Source organism: Protomyctophum parallelum (assembly GCF_964188405.1).
Source record: "Protomyctophum parallelum genome assembly, chromosome: 8".
Lineage (NCBI taxonomy): Eukaryota > Metazoa > Chordata > Actinopteri > Myctophiformes > Myctophidae > Protomyctophum > Protomyctophum parallelum.
Genome location: NC_139703.1, coordinates 46,622,794 through 46,647,722, shown reverse-complemented (window position 1 = coordinate 46,647,722; position 24,929 = coordinate 46,622,794). Strand labels below are relative to the sequence as shown.

Here is a 24,929-nt window from a genome sequence, read left to right as displayed (position 1 = left end):
GAACTCTTGCAGTGTGTGATGGAATACCGGAAGACTCGACCCGGCGAGTCTTCTTCACCTTTGGCGAGATTTCTTCCCCTTTTGGCGAGTCTTCTTCACTTTCCGGGTCGAGAGAGAACTCGACCCGGAAAGTGAAGAAGACTCGCCAAAAGGTGAAGAAATCTCGCCAAAAGTAGTAGTAGACAGTGTTGTACCCGAACGCGTTCAAAGAACGATCGTTCACGAACTCGTTCATATTTAGGGTGAACGTGAAGTGAACGTACTGTATTTCTGTTTGATGAACGTCATTGTGAACACATTCATTTCTGGCATGTGTGAACGTCACTTTTCACGTTCAACTTTCGTTCAAGAGTGAGTGTTTCAGAGCTGCCAACCTGCACACATTTTGTGTACCAACCACGCAATTCTAGGCATATAGACACCTAGAATTGCGTGGTTGGTACACAAAATGTGTGCAGGTTGGTAGCTCTGGTGTTTCAATAGAGCCTTCCAGGCGAAATCCCCGGCACTAAAACACACCCTAAACATGCCTTAATATTTAGCGGAAAACCCACCAATAAGTCCCTATCCGACACAAATTAACTAATCTTTCTCAGCCGTCACTGGAGCGCGCATCTAGCTACTGCATGATGATCATGCACGCTGACAGACAGACACTGTCCCAACTCCTAACACAAACACTGAGGGAACTTGTTGTTGTTTGATTAAACATAATGTGCCACGAAAAATAGCTTCCAATAGCTTAGTTGGTTATTATCGCGTCGAGGAGGTACGTGTCCATAATATCGCCACGAACGGCCAACAAAAGACATCTCTCTTCCACAGTGAATGAAGCGCAGTGATGCCTGATTTATTCTTCGCCGTACAATGTGTTCCGTGCTGAAAATAGCTGATATACAAGCTCACAACGCGTCGCGTCCGGACACGTTGTGAGCTTGTAGATCAGCCACCCCCATCATGCGGAGATGCAGGCTCTGAGAACATTCAGAAACTTTTGCCTTCACAATAAAAGCATGCAAAAGCATTCAGCTTTCACAAGTGTGCCCATATAGAGAAGGAAAATAATTAAGAATTCGGTGGCATTTCACATTGCAAAAGAGCAATTTTTGTAAAATGTAAAAAATATATAAAAATTAAATTTCACTCTCACATCCACGATATGTGGCAACCCTGGTTTGTTTTGGTTTGCGCATGGATGTTATTTTTGTTGCTTTAGCATCGTTAGCACAGTAGCTAGCAGAGGCTGCAGATGCTGAAAGTGCCCCGGAAAGTGAAGAAACTCGCCAGACTGTGAAGAAGAGTCGCCCCGCGGCAGGTGTCCTTCACATTCTGGCGAGTTTCTTCACTTTTTGGCGAGTCGTCAAAATACCTCGCCAAAAAGGGTAAAAGTGGCGAGTCTTCTTGTTACCGTGTGATGCCTAGTCGGCGACCGATCGTTTAGTGTGAAAGCCACAACGATATAATGACAGACTATTTAACTCCTGCAGTGTGAAATACATAACGGATGACTCTGGTGAAAACTTTAAAACAGTGTGTAGGGGCCATAAAGCTCTGTTCCATTCTGGTCAGTCAAGAGTCATGTTGGCTGACTGGAAACACTCCCGTCCGGATGTGTAACTCCGAGTGTACAAATAGAACCAAATGGACCCGTTCCATTTGTACACTCAGAGTTGGGGGTCCTTTTCTCAAAGTTTGAGAACCACTGCATACTAAATGGAACAGAGCCTTAATTAGCATCATCGGTAACACCTGTGAAGGAAGTAGGGGAAGCAGCCCGGAAGTAGGAAGAGTTATTCTGTGTGCATATAGCCCTTTGAATAATCTTGTTTACCAGTAGTGTGTGTTCTTTCGCAGCCTAAGACTCAGAGAATTCTTTAGTTCCAATGATAGGGGGCATTTTAACCCTCCAGAGCAAACGACAGATAGACCCGCAGGGGCCCCCACACAGGAAAGAGAACATCTCACGCCCTTTAGGCCTAAGTCTACTTTCTGTCCTCCCAGATATAGAAACCAATCTTTAGACACGTATTGCAGACTTGTAGAAAGAGATGTCACCAACATTATGAGTAAAAGCAAGGAATATAAGGTGTACAACAACCTCCCAAAATCCCAGAGAGAAGCTTTATCAGAACTTAAATGTGATACCACAGTAGTGATTAAACCAGCAGACAAAGGGGGTGCGATATGTATCCTAAACCGCACTGATTATGAAAAGGAAATACATACGCAACTGGCGAATACTACCTTTTATGAGAAATTGAATAGAGACCCCACCCCTGTCTTCAAAACAGAAATTGACGAAATACTAAAAACCTTATATGAAAGTGGCGAGACTACTAAAAAAGAGTATGAGTACATGAAAGTAGAACATCCTGTTATGCCTGTTTTTTATACTCTGCCCAAAATCCATAAAAGATTGGATAACCCACCGGGGAGACCTATAGTCTCAGCCATAGATTCTCTTACTGAAAAGATTTCGAGTTTTGTTGATTATTTTTTAAAACCGTATGCCACTGCCTTACCGTCATATGTACGTGACTCTATGGATATGATTAACATCTTGAAATCCATCCAAGACCTAGATCAAAACAACTATATCCTTGTAACAATGGACATAGAAAGTCTATTTACCAATGTTGACCACCAGGGGGGTTTAGAAGCCCTCACACACTTCCTTAGTCAAAGAGACTCTGATGTTCTACCTAGTACAGAGAGTATTAGGGAACTGGCTGAAATAGTTTTGAAGAAAAATGTCTTCATGTTCCAAGATACGCACTATGTTCAACGTAAGGGGACCTCAATGGGAAGCAAAATGAGCCCCCAATTCAGTTCCCTCTACGTTGCACTGTTTGAAGAAATGTTTGTGTCCAACCCAGAAAATCCTTTTCTTAAACACATTAAACTATGGAAACGTTATGTGGATGATGTATTCCTGATATGGCAAGGTTCTGAGAACACTCTTATGGAGTTCTTTACCTATGTAAACAGTTGTCATGAACATCTAAAATTTACTATCTGCCATGACCTGCAGGAAATCAATTTTCTGGACATACTCATAAAGAGAGATGGTAATGGTTTTGCCACTGACCTCTATAGAAAGAAAACAGACAAGTGTTCCTATCTACAGGCCGATTCCTTCCACCCTACTCATCTAAAGAAAAGTCTACCAATCAGCCAATATAGTCGGATCCGCAGAATCTGCAGCGATGAGGCAGTTTTCAAAAAACAAGCAAACGAACTAGACTTGAGATTTAGACAAAAGGGTTACCCAGAACAGTGGATAAAATCAGCTAGAGATAAGTATATGTTTATCACGCAGGAAGAGTGTCTCACAAAAAGACAGGCTAAACCTACTGACACCAGTACATGTTGTTTCCTGCAGTACTCTCCTGTTGGCAAGGAACTCGAGGGCATCATTAAAAAACATTGGCATATAGTTAGTACAGACCCACAAGTAGGTAATGTATTCAAAGATCCCCCAAGGGTGGTATACAAACGTCCCCCAAATTTGAGAAATTTATTGGTAAAATCAGATCTACCTCCCCTAAGAAAAGGTACTTTTCTAGATGTCCCAGATGGGAACTATAGATGTGGAGCCTGCACACAGTGCAATTTCACTACGAAGTGCACCACATATAACCATCCTCACACAGGGAAGAAAATAAAAATTAGAGGGATCATTACCTGTAACCAAAACAATGTTGTGTATCTAATATCATGTCCCTGTGGTCTCGCCTATGTAGGAAAGACCACCAGAGCTCTCAAGACCAGGATTGCTGAACACCGGAGCAACATACGCACCAGGGATCAACGCAGTCCAGTGGCCTTACACTTTGCTGAAGCAAACCATAGTGTCTCCTCCCTGAGATACATGGGTATAGAGCATGTAAAAACCCCAAGAAGGGGAGGTAACATAAATAACCTCTTATTAAGAAGAGAAAGTTACCACATTCATACTCTTCAAACCATGATGCCGAGGGGCCTAAACCAAGAAGACGAAATTAGACATTTCCTGTAGAAACCCCTTTGTTTGGAGTGAAGCTCTGCTTCTCCATTTTAATTAAAAAAATTAAAAAGTAAAAAGTAAAAAATATGGTTCAAAATTATACTGTCCTAAGCTTTTTAAAAAAGTGGCCTCCTGCGTTGAATAAATCCATCCTGGTGCATATGTTGTTGTTTTCATGCATTTCTTTTTGGTGTGTACTTTATATCTATAGTTTTGGTGTCTTTATGTAGTTCATTTGGTAGTGTTCTTGATTGTTCTTTATGTATCTGCATCAGTATTTTCCTGTTTTTCAGTTTTTTGCAAAGTTTTACCCTACAAAAGGAGAACAATGCAACAAATAGAAATAACATTGGAAATGAAATTTAAGCCCACAGACCTAGTACAGGACATGTGGCATTTTAGTTGATGTACCGATAATTTGAATATAGACATACATGTATGTTTTTTTAAAATTGGTTTTAAAATGTTTTTAACTAGTGCACTAAATCTTCTGAACAGACTATATTCACATCAATATGTCTGGGTCCCCACCCACTCACTCAGGGTTGACGAGTCACACCTGTAGTGATGGGAGGGGCACCAAAATGTGGTGTTTTTGATAGGGTAATGGGGGCACCTCCTTATTACAAATGTACAAACTTGTGTGTATGTTCACATGACCTGATGAAGATCTAACAGATCGAAACGTTGTCAGTATTTAAATAAAGAACGTCTTGCTAGTACCTTTGGTGTGCGGGCTCCATCCAATTCACAATACCAGTATTGTGTACACATCCAATCAATGCTGACCTGTAGCCTCTCTATGATGTTGCGATAATCCTTGGAAGAGGTCAGGCCAGAGTCTCTTCTGGGTGTGTTCTTGGCAGACAGCCTCCAGCTCAAAATGCTCTTCTGCACCACATTATTGGATTTTACAAACAGGTTGTTCACCTGGCTGTCCAGGTCCACTGGTATGGCAATGGCTCGGCACTTAGCTGGGGTGAACGGAAGAAAGAGAAGGGTTTCTTTTTAGCTCATGGCGCTTTCACGTGGAACATTAGAATGGAACAAAAATGTGTTACGTTTAGGAATCACATTACAGATGGTTCAGTTCACAGTAGGTACTTTATGTTGTTAAAATGGTTGTGACTAGGTTAGAGGTAGTTAAGTGTAGGTATGGGTGCAGGTAAGGACCTGGGGGAGTGGTTTGCGATGACATTGTATGACCTCAATCACACATTCGGATTTATAATTTGTGCCTTTGTACCGCGACGCTCCCGCCATATAAAAGCTTCTGACGAAAGGTAAACAGTGTGTGCTTGTGCCAATGATACTAAATTGTGTGTAGTGAGTGTGTGTGGGGACGGGGGGGGGGGCGGGCAAACTCCGACTCTTAAAGTGAACGTGTATGGTGGCACTGGGAACTTAAATGCTAACTGCTAGCCGGCAATAAAATAATAAAATACCTTTCTAGCACACTCACCCCCAGGGGTGAGTGTGCTGCAAATACCATGTCTTATTGTCTTACCCACGTCTGACAGCACTTTAATGCAGGCTTCCACCGAGGCCTTCTGAACAGGGTTGAGCCAGTTGCAGTGGTAGACCCTGAACACCCCCTGCAGCAGCTGAACAAACACTGGCTGGCGGGTCTACAAGATGAGGATGAGGAGAGATGCAATGAAGACTCATTAGAAGACTCCAACGTGAACTTATCAAGCCAAATGGTGACAATCAAAGTCTTTCAACTTTCTGGATTTGATTGATTTTGTTCATTGAAAATATTGATATACATAGATATTAGGGCTGACCTCGATTAGTCGAATAGTCGACTAATCGATCGGAACGGGTCTCAGTCGACTGACCACCTCTTAGTCGATGTTCATAAAAAATATATATATATTTACAAAAATATACAAAAATATTGTATTATTCCACTAGGTCTGTGGGGGACAAACACATTTGAACATTCTGACTGTTCAAATCTCCAATGTGCATGTGGAGTGTGTCTGCCTGTGTGGCAATGTGCCACTGCTTGTGACTTGAATCGCACAGTGCGCTGGCCTGATAAGACTCCAGAATCTCAATCTCACCTGCTGTGCTCAATCTGGCTAATGACAAGCCTCTCAGTTGTTCAAAAAAAGATTTGAACAGTCAGAATGTTCAAATGTGTTTATGTCCCCCACAGACCTAGTGGAATAATACAATATTTTTGTATATTTTTGTAAATATTGTATTTTTATATACAATGTTTTGGGGCAAAAAAAAACATATATATTTCTATCAGTCGACTATACAAATCCTTAGTCGGGGACAGCCCTAATAGATATTGAATCAGTAAAAAACAATGTGATGTTGATTATGATCGTGCTCATTCATTCCCAACAAAACATGGGACCCCTCTGATGCATCGCTAACACCGTGACCCAAATCTCTCTATCATCCCTACAGCACAATAAATACCTCAGTTATCTTTCCAAAAATGGAAGCCTGTCATGGGAGAAAGAAGGTTGTTACATTATCATACACCGAGGAGAATTCTCACGAAGTAAGATTACAGAAGAAGAATTCAAATGGAACCATTTACTATTTACTAAAATTATTATAATACAGTAGCTAATAGCTATATAGTTCTAAAACTATGGATGATGCCCCCAATCCCAGACTCTTCCATGCCAAGTCGCTGGCTGTGGCCCCAAACTGCAAAAATGGGTTTGAAAAAAACCGAAAATAGTAATTATAGGTGATCACCAAACTCGCATTGCATCACCCCGTGATTTGATGTTGTAGATCACCATTAGCGTGTAGATTGCAATTTTCAAAAACTATACATTTTGAAATTTGGGACTTGAATATACAGTATAAACAGTGTGTGTGTGTGTGTGAGTAGAATATAGATATATAATTTATATATACACACACACACACTTTGACAATCTATGGGCTACAGTACATACTCTACTTGGCTACAGAACTCAGGAGGACACAAGGGTTTCAGACACCAACCTACACATTGTGACCATGTTGCATCACCAATCTGCACCAAAAACCTTGTGCAACCCGCCCACTGATGTGGGAGCAGCAGGTCTGTGTGCTGATGAAGCTCTATTCTAGTGAAAACAACATTTCCTAAGAATCCGCTGTCTGCCAGTAAAGAGTACTTCCAGGGAGAGGAAACTAACATGGCTGTAATCTTACTTACATACATTTGACGTGCCAGCTACACAAAAGAAGAACATGCAACATGTAACAGCGTTTGTGACCATTTTGATTTACTAATAAAACTACAAAAGAATATAATTCATAATGTCAAGTGGTTAAACATAATGCAAATGTCTAACCACTTGAAACCCAGCAAACGTTAGCCAAAAACAGCAGATCTACAAGCTCACAATACGTCGCAAAAACGCAACACACTGTGAGCTTGCAGATTGGCAATTTTTGGCAAAGAGATTTGGTGTAGACGGAAAAAAGTGGTCAAAGTACAGTTGTAACTCAAGTGCAGTTCTCTAAGACTAAAGGTGGGGCTTAAGTGGTTAAGCTTATACATACGTATGAAGCAGGAGATTAAGAATAAGCATTGAGGTTTGCGTTTTGGTGAAGTGATAACGCTGCCCTGCAGCGGTTCATATTTACCTGCAGGCTGGTGCTCTGGTCAGAGAAAGGCGAGCTGAAGAAACATGTGACGATGCTCATGACCGTCTCCGTTACATAACCCTCCAGAGTGGTGTCCGCATGCTTCCTGTCACTGGTGTTGTTGCACACCTTGGTCGTGGACAGACAATAAGCTCAGCATGACACACGCAGTCAACAGATCATACTTCCTGTATCCTAAATGGGCAACAGGTCAAACGCAACCTGCGTCAATACGGTAATTCAAGCCTGGCACAATGGGGATTCATAATGGAAATTCAAAGTGGTGCGCTCTAACTGAACCCCTTAAAAAGTAAAAAAAAAAAAAAAGGCCCCTCTCGGCTCACCCTGCATATGTCCACCAGGAAGTTCTCAAACAGCTTCCACATATGGTTGGAGGTGTAGATCTCCTTCATCTCCACCTCCGTGTCCACATAGCAGTGGTTCAAGAAGTTGATGTAGGCAATTTTCACCTGGAGAGTGAAAGCAGACAGTTGTAGAGAAAGTGGTTGAAAATACGTACTCACATTTTATACTTAAGTAAAAGTATCAATACTGCATTGTATGTAGAAATACTCTGTTACAAGTAAAAGTCTGGAATTAGTACACAAGTATTGGTATCAAAGTGTACTTGAAATACCAAAAGTAGAATGTACTCTTTATGCAGTCTCGTTTCAAGTTTTCAAAGTGTTTATGGGGCTGGAGTGGTTGATGTATGTTTTGTAATAATAATCATTTACAAAGTAACTTGTAACTAAAGTTTGTAGGAGTAAAAGTACAATACCGGTAATTAGATCTGAGATGTAGTGGAGTAGAAGTAAAAGTATTAGACATTGGAAAGTAAAGTACAAATATCTCAAAATGTATAGTATATCATATCACAGTTTTTTTCATTGGCACGTTTGACTGTCAAGGTTTCAGCCCCCAGGAAGAAACCCTAAATACAAGGGGAATACATCACAACCACACGAAGGGGTCTAATGAAGTACTGTCACCTCATAAACACATGCAAAACTGGAAAAAATAAAAAAATCACAGCACTCCATCTTTAACTCTCTTGAGAGTGTAAAATGAAAAGGGTCCATTTGGTTTTATTTTACACCTCAAGAGTTAAATTATTGTTAAATAATAATCACTTAATTTACAAGACGTCTATACGATTAGAGAATGTAGAAGAATTGTCGTTTTGGCCAACGTTTGCCTGTTATCTCTCCTAATGGTACCAGCATCAATACAGCATGGAATTGTGGACAAAATCTTATCCAACGATAACAGATCCGTGGCCAAATACATATAATTTTGGTGGTCCAAAAAAACGTTTGAGAACTACCCATTTAAAATGTGTAGAATCTGCCTCATGTCTTAATGGATTAAGTGGTTAAGGGTAAAAAATAAACCTCATGTACGATGACTCATACATGCTGTACCTCGGGGACACAATCTTCATGGGTGACTACTCGTACAATGTCGTCCAGTGGCAGCAGCGAGTTGCACTTGATCTCAGTGTAGACGTTCTTGCCCTCTGTGCAGACGGCCAGCAGCTCCACTAGGTGGATGTGGTACATGAGGTTGCTGTTCTCGTCCATGCGCTCGCGCTCCGAGCGCATCATCTGAATCAGCGTCTGGAAGGAGGCACGGTCGTTGTAGAAGACCAGCACATCCTCGCCGGAGTTCACCAGCTGATTGGGGGAGAAGACGTAACAGAATTAGAATCAAAAAATTATAATGTAACACTAACACTACATCATTATCAATAGAACTTTGTTACTTTTGTTCATAACAGCCTTATGAACATTTTAAATTAAGTAACACTGTTAAGTCTATAACTTTCCTTTCCTTAATTAAGAAAACAACAAAACTACAGTATGTGCCGATGCACCCATGCAGCATGCCTCGACACCGTTTTTTTCCTTTTTTTCAGTTCAGGTGTGTATACTGTATAATATCCTGTATTTTTATTTAATATATCAGTACTTTGCACTGTATACTGTACATTTTAACCACTTTCAAGCTGGTGCCCCTATTCTGGGTATATAAGCAGTTATTTATTTTTCACAAAAAAAAAAATAGGAAAAATAAGCAGAAATATCCCATCTAAAAGCTCACAACATGTCGCATTGAGACGTGTTGTGAGCTTGTAGATCAGCTATTTTCTCTACATGCCTCTTGACATATTGACTTACCCATTGTTTTGCTTTGTGCATATAAATATAAACCCTGGCTACAGAGGAGGGGTTCAGATGAAACAGGTTTGAAGGTTACAGTATACAGTTACAGTATGTATGTGGTCAGTACCTCGGCCATGACAAAGTCCTGACACCTCTTAATGAACTTGTTTTCAGCCTTGACAATGGTCTGCAGGAATCTGAGGTACTGGACGTGTCGCCCGTGGGTCTCGGTGGAGTGGACAAAGTGCTGCACCACGCGCTCGTTGATCTCACTGCACAGCTGGAAGTTATTCATGAAGATGTGCTGCATGGTGACGGCTTCCAGGAGCTGGTCAAACCAGGACAGGGACAGATTTAACCCCAACAACTGACACATCCACCATTATAACAGTATTAATATTGAAGTTAGTGGTTAACACAAAATAAACCCAATAACAGACTGGATCATTTATATTTTATAGACTTTTCATGATGAATTTAGGGCACTGACAAAGCCAATTCTGCTACTGACACCCACACACGCAAATGTACAGGGATTATCTACAGAAACGGATGAATAGTCATGTGTTTTGAAATGAGCCTAGAATAACTTAATAAGAATAGAATACTTACCCCTGGGTTAAGGAAGAGATTGATGTGTTTATGGAGGAGAACTTGGTTCTGCTGATTCCCTGCACAGAAATTCTGCAAGAACTCATGGGCCACCTTCATGATATCCTCCATACGGACATCCTCGCCCTGAAGCGTAAGAAGAAGATTTATTTTTATAATGTACTACCAATCACTTATTTTGTATGCATTCTAAACGTTTGTCTGCCTATGTGGTACCTTCTCATAGGGGATCTGCAGGAGCTCAAGCACCACACTGTGAGCTCCCATGTTCCTCAGCAGCCTCTGCTGCTGTTTCTTGCTCTTCTTCCCCGAGATCCCCTCCTGGACACAAAGCTTGCTAAGACGCAGCAAGACCTGAACGCAAGGAGTCAGGGCGTTAAAGAAGTGTTACGTTACCACAGACGTATGAGAGGGAATAAATAAGAGTAAATGCGAATGACCGTACCTCCTTTACAACTCTGTAGTTGTAACTGCTGGTGGAGTCTCCCTGGATATCAATACGACCCAGAGATTTAGAAGAAAAACAAGCAGTGAGAAAAAGCATTGAAATGTATCACATCGTATAGCACTGCCACTGCCCTGATGAGGCTATGCTATGTAGCTAAACCATTCATTTCCTGCTTCACCAACAAGTGCACGAATCATGTTGTGCTGCGACCATGCATCTTCTATAAAGACACTTTTTTGGTCGGCCAGTCAAGAAAGAATATTAATGACAACTTCGAGTCCTTACCTTTTTTTTGTTGTCCGACTCTGAAGGTCCGTCGCCATCCATCCCATCTTCTCCTTGTCTCTTGTAGACCCACAGTTCAGACTTCTCTACGATGGAACGCAGCTGGTCCAGGTCTGACTTGATCTGCTTGTAGTTTTCCACATCTTGACTAGTGACCAGGAGCTGCACCTACATTTCCAGAACAGGAGGCGTTATTATTATTATTTTTTTAAGATATTTTTTGCGGCTTACGCCTTTTATTGGTTTTTTGAAGGGACAGACAGTAGGCTGACAGAAAACGGGAGAGAGATGGGGGAAGATATGCAGTAAAGGCCGTGTCGGGCTCGGGAGTCGAACCCGCGGCACACTGTGACTGGATTACCAGTCGGGTGCCCAGACGGTTACGCCACCGCCTGGGCCAGGAGGCGTTATTTACAGAAATCTTGGACAATTTCTTAACGTCATGAACCCTTGCATTCATTCTGGGGTGAACATTAGGCAAACAGCTCACAACTGAACACTATGCGTTGTGTTGTTTTCGGCAGAGTGATTTGGTGTAAATGGAAAAAAGCAACGGACCAAGTATAGAGCCCTTGGGCTTAACTAAGTATAGGGTTTAAGGGTGTTAAGAAGATGTTTCATGGGAATGCGTACTTGTAGTAATAGAACATTTGACATGCTCACTGTTGCTCCCAGTAAATGATATATTTACTTAAATAAATGTTTGACCTAGCACAATAAATAACCCTGATGAAGAGCTCTTGTGTGTTCAAAACTTTACCTGAATAAAATGATTACGTAATACTACGCAAGTCACTATATTTTTAGGTTAGATTCTGGCTTTAGACTCAGCGGACGAGTGAGCATGGGGATGGGGATACGTTAACATGACGTGTCATCGGGTGCTGGAACATACTTGTTTGAAGGCCATAAGGACCTCCTGCCTTTGGCTGAAGTGCCTGAAAAGCAGTTGGAGGGCTCCAGACACCAGAGGAGGGTAGTCATGCATGGTCAAGTGAAGCAGCACCCTTAGGAAAGTACGGCCCCCGTGGTCATCTAGGTCCAGTGGAGTGTTCTCCTCACTGAAAGGAAAGACAACGTGTCAGGGACTGCTTCTCACTATGGACTGCAGCACTTCAGCTTAATGAGACCAGTAATTAATTACCTTCCTCCAAAGATCGCCTCCGCCTGTTCCTCAATGTTCTCAAAGTCAAGATTTCCTGTCGTTAATTTAAATGATTCAAGCAATAAACATTATAAAGGTTCATGAGGGAAATGCTAAATGGATTACAGAGATATCAATCATGAATGTGGTGTTGTGTTAATCTTCTAACCCGTCACATTGCTTCCATCTTGACTGGCACTGTTGTCAGTCTGTGGGTTGCTTTCATCAAACTGTCTCTTGAAAATACAGAGCAGGCAGGAGATACGGTAGTCCAGACGTACATTCAAAATGAACTGAAAGAAAGAAAGAAAGAAAGAAAGAAAGAAAGAAAGAAAGAAAGATGTATCAAATCAAAAGCAGAATTAAAAACAAAATACATTAACAACCAAGAAAAACCTACTATGCAGTGTGCACTATGACTTACTTGTAGAATCTCAATTATCTTCAGCTTAGTGTCCATGACCATGATATCTTCTCTCTCTGGCTCAATCTGGGCCTTGACCACAGTTCCTTCTGGCTGGTGAGTTGGTGTGGTGTGCAGAAAGCCACCACCCCGCAAAACCACCTGGGTCATCAACTCACCGACTCCATGAATGGACTTCATCACATTACTGCCGGCTACAGACAAAGACCAACAGCCATAAACACATTTATGTTTTTGGCTTCATATAGTTAAAGAAATACAGAACATTTCCTCACTATTCACACGCAAAGAAGTTTGCAAACCAAAGAATAATGCTTTATGTGGCATTATGCTGCCAGTCTTGCCACTACAGGTCTTCACTATGACATACATTGTGAAGTTTTCACATAGATGTGAAAATGAAATGTTAAATGATGTGTACTGTCCCTGGTAAATAAATAAATATAATTACATTTATACATACAGTAACTGGGGAAGTTCCCCCTGTGCTATTCTCCCACATAATCAATAGGAATAGCCAAAACATGTACAGTAGGAAGGAAAAGATATCAATGTATTTCATATTGTTTTGAAGCTTGGTAAAATAGAATCGAGCCAAATTGTCTACTAAATCTCACTGCACCAAATAAAGCTCCTCTTCTCACTGAAATCTACTAATACTATGGATTTGGGTGTTAACCTTTGTTGTCATCTTCCTTCTCCATCTTGATGACAGGGTGATATGTGCTGATATGTACACAGTCCAAAATGTTGAGTAAGATCTTAGTCAGTCGCAGCAGATCACTAAAGTTGTAGAAACCAAAGTAGATGAGGTTTCTTGCCAAGTTCACAACCTATCATCAAACAAAGAACACAGACTCTGTGAGTTACATTAAATCTAAACCCAAACTGAATTCTTATCTGCCCAAACACTTTCATAAAGAAGCCAGTACCTCAAAGGTGAGCTTGTTTTTCTCCTTGTCAGAAAAGGGAATGTTCTGTGAGACCACTTCTCTGAGATAGTTCTCCACGAAATCCATGGTGAGCGAGAAACGCTCTTTGATCTCATCTCTGGACGTTCCATCACTATCATAGCTAAGAAGAACAGATTCATTATGTCAAACGTTCAAGATGACTTTTGTTACATCTTATATGAGTACACAAGAGTAAAATGCTTTGTTTTTTGTTCCTCAACACTGACTGCAGCAACAATAGCAATAACAAATGCATTAAATATACCTACAATAGTAAGAAACGAATTAATTATAATAATATTAGCCATAGCACACTTTGAGGTGCTTGAAGTTGCTGTGTGTATGAGTCCTAGTCCATGTGCTCACTGTGCGGTATGTGTGTGTTTATATGTGCATGTCCATTTTTGAGGGCATATGTTTGTGTGTGCAGTCTTAATATACAAAGTGTCAGTGTGTGTGGAACGTGATCAAATATTGAGGTAGGTGTGCTACAGTATGTGCAATTGTATGTGTGTGTGTAATAGCTGCCACTTCAGAATGATAATCTTGGGTCTCCTATGACTGAACCAAGAAGGCCATGATCCAAACTCACTCATCAATGGCAATCTGTGAGGGGATCTCAGACCAAAGGCGGGCATATTTGACAGGAGTGACCTGCTCCTGGGGGTCGCGGTCCACGTGCATATGAAGCATCATGCGGCAGAAGGAGGCACGCAGGTCAAAGGGCAGGTCCTCGTCAGACATGCAGCGTAGGATCAGGTCGACATCGAGCTGACCAGAAATCTTATTGATGGCCAGGTACTGACGGTCCAGACACATTCTGGCAAACAGGTTCAGCTGGTACCTAAAATAAATAGTCATTTCATATTTGGAGTTGGATCTTACTTATTTGCTGGATTTTAAATCAAACTCTTGTGTAACCATGCACACACAGTGAAAATGTTCTAGTGATGACTGATGATGTGTTTTTACAGGCTCAGTGCCAGGTTCCTATGTCTAGATTTTGGATACAAATAATGTAGAAATTCAAAAGGTGACCTCTACCATTTTTTTAATGTTTCAACCACACGTAGGCACAGCTACAGTAGTTTAAGTTAAAAAAAACAATAACCTAACTTCTGTCTTTCTCTTCATCAAATGAAAACCATAGTGGAAACAAAAAAACACTGGAAAGCTAGAGACAGAAACAAAAGCTAAAACAGACACAAACTCACAATAAAATGTTAACACTATGGTGCCGAACTCAAACCTGTAGTAGCTGACCACATCCTGGTCCTCCTTCTGACCCTCTCTGGCGTCCTGAGCCAGTTCTCTGATGCTCTTACTGTGGATCTCCTTGCCATTGTCCTTCCAGAACAACCACACCTCCTCCTCATCCTCTGCTTCCACTGGAGTCTCATCATTGACCGATACTTCAATCTCAAACCTTGACAGGACCAGTCTGGTAAACAGTACAGGGAAAACAAATAAATAAATAAATATTCATTTGAGTTGGCAAAAAAAGAATAAGTCAATGAAAATGCATTGAGGGGAGAAGCTAACTTGGTATCAATGAGGATGTCGCTATTGGCTGGATCCAGTACTGCATTACAGATGAGTTCCTGTGTCACAGGTATGGATTTGTTCATGGACACACACAGATCTGAGAGGTAATCCAGGAACCTGCATGGGGAGAGATGGCAAAACATAGAACATTCTTCATGGGCTCCAGAGCTTAGAAGAGGTTTAGAAAGTCCCTATCCAACACAATTATTTGGCTGTTGTGGCATGTAATTCTTTAGAGCCAATACTTGACCAAGTCCTGCAATGTACACGGAGGGAAGCTAATGCCCAGTCATGTACAGTACAATTGTGCCCTCATGGTATCATTACCGTCCAAACTGTATAGACCCTCTTTATCAATGTCCACGTATGAGCCTGGCACCCAAATCATCAACAACGCCAAGCACCATGTGAACTCAACAGCAGCACACACTGTCAAATGCAAGTTACCTGCAGTGCCAAGGTCCCACACAAACAACTCCACTCATCCCACCACGAATACATTTGAATACATCTCCATATATTTGAATTCCTTAGCAGCTGTTAGACAAACAAAACCGACCAAAACCGCCCCAAAAAACTAACTTGCGTGCCAGTTTACGATGCCAGCCAGGGCCTGTCCTCTGTGAGTCTCACCTGGGCTCTCGATTTTTCCTCACTAGAGTGACAAACGTGTCTATCTCAGCAGCGGTGATGTGTTTCTCCAACAGTTTGCGGTTGTTGTGGAGCAGGGCTGTTATTGTGTCCTCTGCCAACACATCGTAGCCTATCTGCTTCTGCATGAAACGGAACTGTTTGGCTATGTACTCCTGCAAAGGGAAACAGAATATTAAAGTTCTGTTATTATTATTAAAGTACTGATGAAGGATGAGGTGAGGTCAAGGTACCCGGGGTCAGGACAGAGCCGTTATGGCCACCTACCTGGTTCTTCCTGTAATCTTGCTGAGAGTGGCGTAGCACTCGATAGCAAAGCCTGCAAATGTGTCTGAAGGGGGCGTGTCGCTGGTCTCCCAGCTCCTCCAGTCGCAGCATGGGTCCATCTCCACTGTCCGTGAAAGGGGCTTGGAGAAGTTTGAAGATCTGTAGATGCAACACATTTGTAACTAGATGAAGTGCCCCTCGGGGCACAGGTCTCCACCACGGCAGGTCAGGTTGTGGCCTCCTGGTGGCGCTATAATAGGCCAATGTGAAAAGGGTGACATTTCTTCTTACGCCTTGGATGGCAATTGGATGATTTGAGGCATTTTGTTCCAAAAATGTGTTTTGCAAAACTCCACTTGTTGGTGGCGCTATAACAGGCCAATGTGAAAAGGGTGGGATATATTCCTCAGACTAGTAGGAAAGTCTGTGAAAGATTTCACGTAAATTGCACGCTGTGTTCATGATTTGAGGCTTTTTGTTCAAACGGGTCAATCCTGCAAACAAAGCCAATATTAGCCAATTATGATGGAATATGAAATATCGGACAGATCGGTCTTGAGCATATGACTATAGAGATACTGTGTAACGATATGTGGGATTTTTGGACAAAATCTGGAGTAGTAATATAAAAAAATGTGTTTTACAAAAGTCGGCCTCCTGGTGGCGCTATAACAGGCCGTTCTGGAAAATTTGAGGCAGAGGTTCATCGTTGGCATCTAGGGAGTGTGTGTGCAAAGTTTGGCATCGACCGGGTTAACGGTGCCGGAGATTAGCTGTACACAGACGGACGGCCACACGCACACACGGACGGATGGACGGACACACGCACAGACGGACGGAGTGCAAAATATACTCTGGGCTCCATCTTGCTCCACCCATATCCCTAAACTTATTTGCTATTTTTTACTATTTTGAAAAATCTACTGTAGCAGACTCTACTAGTGGCTCACAGAGCGCCAGATCGTTGCCTTAGTAAAATGGCACACTATTTTTTTTATATAAATGGCACAGCTTTTAGCCTTTTACATCGGTTTTGCGGATCGGTGAATTTTAGACGTCCGATCCGATATATCGTATCGGTCATCGGCCGATATATATCGGCGACCGATCTATCGGAGCATCCCTATTAGTGGGTCCTGCAGGCCTGGACTGGTCACTCGACCCTTAACAACATCATTCGAAAAGGTATGGGAAAAGGGGAGTATCCCAGCTACTTCACTAAAGAAAACAAAAAAAACAAAAAAATAGCCAATGAAGTCAATGACTTGTAAATGTCGGTCCAACTTTAGCAAACGAGATAGTAGAACCAGGAGACAACGGTTTGGACTCATAAACCAGAATCCACAATCTATCTTTGTCAAATGTGTACAGGAACATGAGATACTGAATATGGTAAAAACATATCCTTTTGATGCTTTAACCGTCATCTGTGTGTGCTTCTTTCCTTCTGAAACGTCTGATTTTGCAGGCTGTTGTTTCGCTTCGCCTAGCCTGAGGTATTCAGCATGCTCGTCGCCGTGTTTAGTTTCCAAGTGCTTTCTCAAGTTGCTTGTGTTAAAATTCTTTGGTAGATTACCTCCACGTGGGACATTTTCTCCACACGTGTTGCAAACGGCATATTTCGGGTCTGTAATGTATCTGACACGATAAACTGCCAAACGAGAGAAATTGCTAAAGTTACACGTAGCTATGATCTGTGCGGGTCTCGTGTCGTGTGCGTTGCTGCTTGCTGTTTTTTTTTTACTTCCTCTTTGGAAGCCCGCTTGTGGAATTACAGTACATCTACACGTCGTGAGCTTGTAGATGAACTATTTTAAAAGGGTTTTTTTAAATAGTAAAAAATGGCAAATAAGTTTAGGGATAAGGTTTAAGGGGTGGCACAAGATACAGCCCTCTCTCCCCATGCCGTCGGCCTGGTGGAGATAATTACCATTTTATATTTGACCATTTTAAAAAGGGAATTTCATCCAACGTCATCGCTCATAAACAGTCTTGGGTTAGTTTTGATGTTAGTTTTGGTATATTTCACTTCCATTTGAATAACTCCACAGAATGCATTTGCACACTTTTTGTGTGTATCAGATGTTTGTTAAGCAACTTAGAGGTAACGTTTTGAAACGTCAAAGTCCATATCTGAGGTTTGTGGCTAACCTGTTTGAGAATGTTCTGCTCCCTCATCAGTTTCTGTCTCTCCCGGTTGGGCCTGTTGACCATGATCTCCAGAACATCCTGTCCACTGTTGGGAATGTCCACCACAAAGAACACAAGGTCCTCCAGGAGCTTGGTCACAAACCTGGGAAGTAAAGAATCCAAAAGGAGACGTGGAATTGCCAAAGATGTGCAATCTAGCATGTGGAGCTCAGGTTTTCCAGCATATAGGTGCAAGCTACTGAAATCCTACCTGTATATTCAAACATGATATACAGTAGGTAAAATGTTAACTATAAGCATATGAAGTGAAAAAAATAGTGCTGATGTAGAAACAAACAGTATACTAGTGTACAAACCAACAAATTCATTTTTCTACATTCACAATATATTTGAATAAATAAACTATATCCATTCCTAGGCCAGGGATATTCAACTGGTGGCCTGCGGGCCAAATGCAGCCCGCGGGGAACCCCCTAGTTGCCCCTGGAAAAAGAAAATTATGGCTAATGAAAGTTACAGGTATGGTGTGTGAGATTACCATAATGACGGTAATCCTTAATCATATTCAATCATATTCTTTTGGAGAGAAATGAGACAATCATATTCTTTTGGAGAGAAATGAGACAGACTCCACTCACTTTAGACTAGAGCACTGACGAGGGTGTGTGTGTGTGTGTGTGTGTGCGTGTGTCAGCAGAGGCACACTGTCGTGCGTGGTCGCGCACGTTTTCGGCTGCGCACAGCAGCTGCGCACAGTTTTTAGACAGCTGGTGGATGGAAAAGAAGCTCCACCTCCGCGCCCGACTGACGCGACGGACAGCTTCCCGGACACGCTCTCCTCCGCGTCAGTCGGGCGTGGAGGTGGAGCTTCTTTTCCATCCACCAGCTGTCTAAAAACCCCACGAAAAACGGAAGAAGGGCTTCAGGTTCTTCTGACGCGTCCACGCGCGACAGTGTGCTTATGCCGTGTGTGTTTCCAGCTGGTGCTCGTTAACGTCAAGGCAATTACCGGTATGTTTCTGCACTGTCAAATAGACAATATTCTAAGGTAGCATATACCTGCATATACATATATTATCCTGCTCATTACTGTGCACAAATGTATTATATATACAGTACATATACACACATACACATACACAACTCTTTGTGTTTGAGCACAAAATGCATTTCCGTGCTTTGCGCACAGGCTGTGCGGCCACCCACACACAATCAGTCTACAGTTGTGGCCCACGGCCTAATCTAGTTGAATGAATACCCCTGTCCTGGGCCCTAGAATAAAATTGTATTTTGTTTTTCTCATAGTGGAAACATTGTGCGTCTCTGGTAGAGAGCAAAAACTGCATCAATGGGAATTCTAGATACACTTTCAGCAGGTCACATCAAGAGAGCCTTGGTGCCTCCTTCCCCAGACATACGTACCTCCTTTCATTCTGTGTGATTGTACCCTTCTCCAGTTTGCCAGCAATGGATGCTAAAACTTTGCTTGCGTCGTTGGCAAAGTCTAAATCACGCACTTCAGCAGGTGGCACTGGTACGATAGCGAAAGCTTCCTTGTCCTCTTTTACAGCTGATGTTCCAATCTGGAATGAGGAATTGCTTTTACAATATGTTATCAGTCACATATGTACATTAATTATAATATCGACATCCGCATCAACACAAGTACTCACCCGCAACATAACAGGTTTTTCTTCTTCTTTGTCGATAGGGTTGTTGGTGCTATGGACCCACGTGTTGGTGCACAGGTGCTTTAACCTCACATAGGAGCTCCTACAAGTCAAACATGTGATTGTCTCAGATGACAAAAGCAAAACACAATGCAACAATTTCTCTGTCTGGCCTTGTGGGTATCTATTTCACAATAGAAAGGACCTTAGGCTCAATGCCTTCAACAGCTAAAAATATAGTTTTACAGTATACAGTAAGCTGTTTCGTCTAGCAAGACATTGAGCCCCTATCCCCAATTCCCCATCTGCGTTTCATTTAGCAAGACAATGAACCCCTATCCCCATCCGTGTAAGTCACTGGAGCAACACCACTTGAATATAAAATGTAAATGACTACCACCACATCATATTTTGTACTAACAGAAATTGTTGAGAGTTGATTGAAACACCATTTGTAGTATCTTGCTAAAAATAATGAAGGTTTGCTTCAGGCCTATAATTGAATTTTAGCTTTTACGACTATGCATCATGTACTCTACTTTCTATTCCGTCTTTCATTAAGGCATTAACAGGTGATTATTTGGATAATCATAGTGGTTGTACAGGTATAATACTTTCACATTAAGTGTAGGTCCAATAGCAACAGGCCGTGGTGTGGTGACAAAGTAGCTGATTAGTCTTAATTTCCTATCACTTCCCTCACAACACTGAAACTTTACACATACGGTAATGACTCTGTGGGGACTCCAGACCTCCCTTCCATCTTTGTACAGTGTGTTTGTACAGTATGTGTATGTGTGTGTGTGTGTGTGTGTGTGTGTGTGTGTGTGTGTGTGTGTGTGTGTGCGCATCTGTATGCACTCAACCCTTAGCACAGGCAGCAGACACTGGCCATATTCCTGGCAGGCGTTGTATAATCGGCCAATGGACAGGCTTACCTTTGTGTACAGCTACTAATTACTCTCACACCTAGTGCCCATGTCTGAGATATGTGGGGTTATTTCAGGTAGGCATGGGAGGTGCCAGCAATAGTATCCTGCAGCATGCACGCAGGCATGCACAGTGCACAGTTTGCACACAGTACTTGATGATGTAACACACAATGGAGGCTTTGACACAAGGTGCAGATAGGCCTTCATCACCATTCAGTAACCCAGCATACATGGTGTTATCTGCCATTCAAGACGGAGCACACCAAAACATCATGGCGTTGCACAGAACATCGTTAAGCCAGTTGACTAAGGTATAATATTGCACCCCCCTTTTTTTTCCTCTCGACACCAAATATATTCACAAAAAATAGCAGAGCTACAATTTTCTACTTTATTTTTGTCGATAGGGTTGTTGGTGCTATGGACCCACGTGTTGGTGCACAGGTGCTTTAACCTCACATAGGAGCTCCTACAAGTCAAACACGTGATCGTCTCAGATGACAGAAGCAAAACACAATGCAACAATTTCTGTCTGGCCTTGTGGGTATCTATTTCACAATAGAAAGGACCTTAGGCTCAATGCCTTCAACAGCTAAAAATATTCTTTTACAGTAAGCTGTTTCGTCTAGCAAGACATTGAGCCCCTATCCCCAATTCCCCATCCGTGTTTCATTTAGCAAGACAATGAACCCCTATCCCCATCCGTGTAAGTCACTGGACCAACACCACCTGAATATAAAATGTAAATGACTAAGCATAGCATAGCAGAGCTACAATCTTACGCTTCACAACGTGACATGTTGTGAGCTTGTAGATCATTTTCATGACATGGTTGGCCTTGGTATAAGCATTGCTGCAAATAGTTTTTACCACCATAACCCTGAAACGTTTAGGTACATAAATAAATGAAAAAGCTGGTACAATTCCCATAGAGTGATGGGCATTCAATTATTTTCTGGCATTTAGATTTGGCTGGGCCATCATAAATCAAAGCCAAAGATGGGAGGGTAGTTCCAATACCCTTTGAGGCGATGTTAGGAACTGTCAATTTGCTGCATTTTTTGATTGATATATGTGCAGTGATACCAAACAGCAAGGGCTCACTCATTTTTATCAATATACTCTGGTATGTGGATGGGAGTCAATTGTGAGAGTTTTTTATGACACACCTACTGTTACCAATATATTTCATACTACACTGCATATCGACATTAGTATAAGAACTGGGATATCTAACTTTGCAGTAAAAAAGCAGATTAGTGATAATACGAAATATGATTTCTAGCTGGTGGTTGTGTGATTGTGCCGAGTACAGGACATTTATGTAACATGTGAACTCTGCTTAGAGGCATGTCATTGTCCATAAATTGAATGCATATATCTGTGATGTGATCCAAAGAGGCCATACACACACATACTGTACGTACCGTACATGCATACTGTACACACTCAAGGATGTGCGCATGCATGCATGCACAATTGCACACGTGTTTTTTGGTGTCAGAGTCCATTTCAGAGACATTATTTGGAAATGGGAAAAACTGAAATATGCACACTGCCACTGCCTCAAGCTTCTATCAAAAGAAAAAGAATCTAACACTGCATGTAAAATACCCAGAATTGAGAATTACTGAAAATGATGACAAAGTGATTCAATGTCATGAAATGAAAAATGTTTTAGCCTCTGCTATCCTGAACAGCTAAAGTAGCTCTGCTCACCTTGAACTCTGCTGCTATAGTAGATGTACCTTCCCCTGCCAGCTAAATGCCAGTGTCTGCCAACAGTGTAAACCGATCAACGGTGTGAACGGGAGTCTCAAGTGTCTGGTCAACATCAGGTGACCAGCATCAACAGTCTTTTGCACTGGCACTACAGAGGCAAGCAGGGCCCTTGGGCTTGATTTATAATTAGTTGCACGTGTTTCATGCACCAAATATACCAGCTCACAACGGATCGCAGTGTGAGCTGCAGTTCTAAAGAGATACAACAGAAGAAGGAGGCTGTCTGTCTGTCTGTCTGTCTGTCTGTGAGCATGCATGATGTCAGTTCAGTCATTTGGCATAGTGATAGCAACATTCCGAGCACTCCTATCGTAGTTTATTCATTCAGTTTACTCGGTACAGGGATAGGCCCTTATCTGTGAGACAGTTTTCCTATTTGGCTCTTCTTAGCCGCACATAGACAGTCTTTGATAAGTTGGTTATCCTGATAGTACCCTTGGAGATACTGTATTACAGCATGAGTGGCGTGTGTCCAAGTGCACAGTATATTATCAGGGTTAATTTACACCCATTTCACACTCCAGAAGATGTGCATAATGCAATACCTGGGCACCATGGAGTCCCCCCCTCTCAGAGTGGTAGGGTCAAGCTCAAAGATAGAGGAGATGTCCATGCCATCGGGAACAGGCACCAGAGTGTACATGGCCTTCTCCTGGGGTGCACGCAGACGTGCTCGTAGAGCTTCATTATCTCCATCCACCTTCAATCACAAAAGTATACAGTGGAAGGTAAAAAGAGGTTAGCCAGGCTATAGCTCTTTTGAGTGCCCGGATTATCTGTTGTTTTTACTATAAGGATCTTTATATCTCCTGTGAGCACCTGGTTACTCCTGTTTTTTTCTGACAGCAACTAGTGTTTTAAAGATCATAGACTTGGAGGTGCACGTACAGCCAAGTAGGCTAACTACTAGTATAGAAACCTGCCACAATCTGAAATATCTTGTACAACACTGCCATCTGCTGGTGATTTCCAATAGGAAGTGCATCATAATACTTGATGACACCTTGTGGAAAATTACTACCATTACCACAACTACAGCAATTACTAATGTAGGGATATTGCTCCTTGAAAAATCACTAACGCAGAAATCTAAACATTTATTGGAATATAGGGGACAGCAGAAGACATAAATTCCCTGCATCAAATAAATACCAATGAGAAATGTCTGTATGGCTGGTGGGGTTTAATTTAAGGCTCATACATAGTCTGGTTTTACGGTGGTGGGGTGACCACCGAACTACAACATGACGTCACGAGCCGCGGTGAAGAGCAAACCACCGCCACCGCTCCAGCCCTTCTCTCTGTTTTTACTCACCACCGCTCAACGTTATTTCAGCTCCGGTGGTCAGCTCACCACCGGAGCGGTGGTCACCTTACCACCGAAAATCCAGACTATGAATAGGCCTTTAGATGGGTGATCAGATGCTAGACAGATTGCAATAATGATTGACAGTACCTGGAAGTTAAAGGGTGTAAAGTCCACCACCTACACGAGAAAGCAAAAGCCAGTTATTGAACAGATGCGATCAGGAGAAGTAGAGTAGGGTAGAATAGGACAACACAGCTAAGCATGCAGAAAGAAGAATCTCCGACCGACTTACCGAGGCTCGAGGCTCAGTGCTTTCCTCCTCAAAGTCTGGGTTCACCTGGGAGAGAGAGCACAATCTAAAATAAGATTTGCAGCTTCTAGGTTCCAAGGTTTGTCACATGAACCTACAATTCATTCATTCAAAAATGAGTAGCTCCAAATGTGCAGAGCGTAAAGGGATATTTCAATGTGCAGAGCGTAAAGGGATATTTCAAATGTGCAGAGCGTAAAGGGATATTTCAAATGTGCAGAGCGTAAAGGGATATTTCAAATGTGCAGAGCGTAAAGGGATATTTAAATATGCAGAGTGTAAAAGTAGAGTAGTGTCTACTGGCTTTTGTAAGCACCCCAGACATTGCCTGTAGGATTTTGATACTTGATAATCTCTCTCTCTCTCTCTCTCTAACAGCTTGTGGGTTGATGAATACTTTACTTTAATGATAAGCACAGCTATGAGCTATGCAATCGTAATAGTATGCAAGAAGGATGGAAATATAGCCACACACACCTCACCCACCTCTGCAGCCATGTAGCAACCCGTGGCTAGGTGTTTGAACCGGAAGAGGCTGTTCCAGTAGCCTGCTCCTCCTCTACATGGGTCATGGTGGACCACCTGGTATTTGAAGAAGACATGGACAGGAAAACAAGCTTATAAACATAGATTATGACCTCAGTCGAATATCAATTGATAACT

At 42.1% G+C, this 24,929-nt stretch overlaps 1 protein-coding gene across 8 annotated transcripts in view; it reads right to left on the bottom strand.

Moving 5' to 3' along the window:
* Nucleotides 1-24,929, bottom strand: part of itpr1b (inositol 1,4,5-trisphosphate receptor, type 1b) — a 125,339-nt gene that overhangs the window by 73,959 nt on the left and 26,451 nt on the right. For 5 of the 8 annotated variants that reach the window (XR_014569598.1, XM_083770683.1, XM_083770684.1 and 2 more), the window contains 28 exons: nucleotides 24,744-24,848; nucleotides 24,249-24,293; nucleotides 24,104-24,133; nucleotides 23,193-23,347; nucleotides 19,937-20,036; nucleotides 19,686-19,846; nucleotides 18,264-18,405; nucleotides 16,113-16,271; nucleotides 15,828-16,000; nucleotides 15,192-15,311; nucleotides 14,899-15,090; nucleotides 14,242-14,493; nucleotides 13,629-13,770; nucleotides 13,376-13,529; nucleotides 12,697-12,890; nucleotides 12,442-12,565; nucleotides 12,273-12,327; nucleotides 12,024-12,189; nucleotides 11,129-11,296; nucleotides 10,841-10,882; nucleotides 10,612-10,749; nucleotides 10,396-10,521; nucleotides 9,911-10,111; nucleotides 9,043-9,294; nucleotides 7,963-8,088; nucleotides 7,619-7,747; nucleotides 5,514-5,634; nucleotides 4,796-4,980 (listed from right to left, as the gene is read on the bottom strand). Coding sequence is in view for 7 of the 8 variants with exons in the window: in XM_083770683.1 (XP_083626809.1) it covers nucleotides 4,796-4,980; nucleotides 5,514-5,634; nucleotides 7,619-7,747; nucleotides 7,963-8,088; nucleotides 9,043-9,294; nucleotides 9,911-10,111; nucleotides 10,396-10,521; nucleotides 10,612-10,749; nucleotides 10,841-10,882; nucleotides 11,129-11,296; nucleotides 12,024-12,189; nucleotides 12,273-12,327; nucleotides 12,442-12,565; nucleotides 12,697-12,890; nucleotides 13,376-13,529; nucleotides 13,629-13,770; nucleotides 14,242-14,493; nucleotides 14,899-15,090; nucleotides 15,192-15,311; nucleotides 15,828-16,000; nucleotides 16,113-16,271; nucleotides 18,264-18,405; nucleotides 19,686-19,846; nucleotides 19,937-20,036; nucleotides 23,193-23,347; nucleotides 24,104-24,133; nucleotides 24,249-24,293; nucleotides 24,744-24,848 (3,957 nt within the window). In the remaining variant the exon portion in view is untranslated. The remainder of the gene's footprint in view (nucleotides 1-4,795; nucleotides 4,981-5,513; nucleotides 5,635-7,618; nucleotides 7,748-7,962; nucleotides 8,089-9,042; nucleotides 9,295-9,910; nucleotides 10,112-10,395; nucleotides 10,522-10,611; nucleotides 10,750-10,840; nucleotides 10,883-11,128; nucleotides 11,297-12,023; nucleotides 12,190-12,272; nucleotides 12,328-12,441; nucleotides 12,566-12,696; nucleotides 12,891-13,375; nucleotides 13,530-13,628; nucleotides 13,771-14,241; nucleotides 14,494-14,898; nucleotides 15,091-15,191; nucleotides 15,312-15,827; nucleotides 16,001-16,112; nucleotides 16,272-18,263; nucleotides 18,406-19,685; nucleotides 19,847-19,936; nucleotides 20,037-23,192; nucleotides 23,348-24,103; nucleotides 24,134-24,248; nucleotides 24,294-24,743; nucleotides 24,849-24,929) is intronic. The other 3 variants (XM_083770685.1, XM_083770686.1, XM_083770687.1) reach the window with 3 other exon arrangements.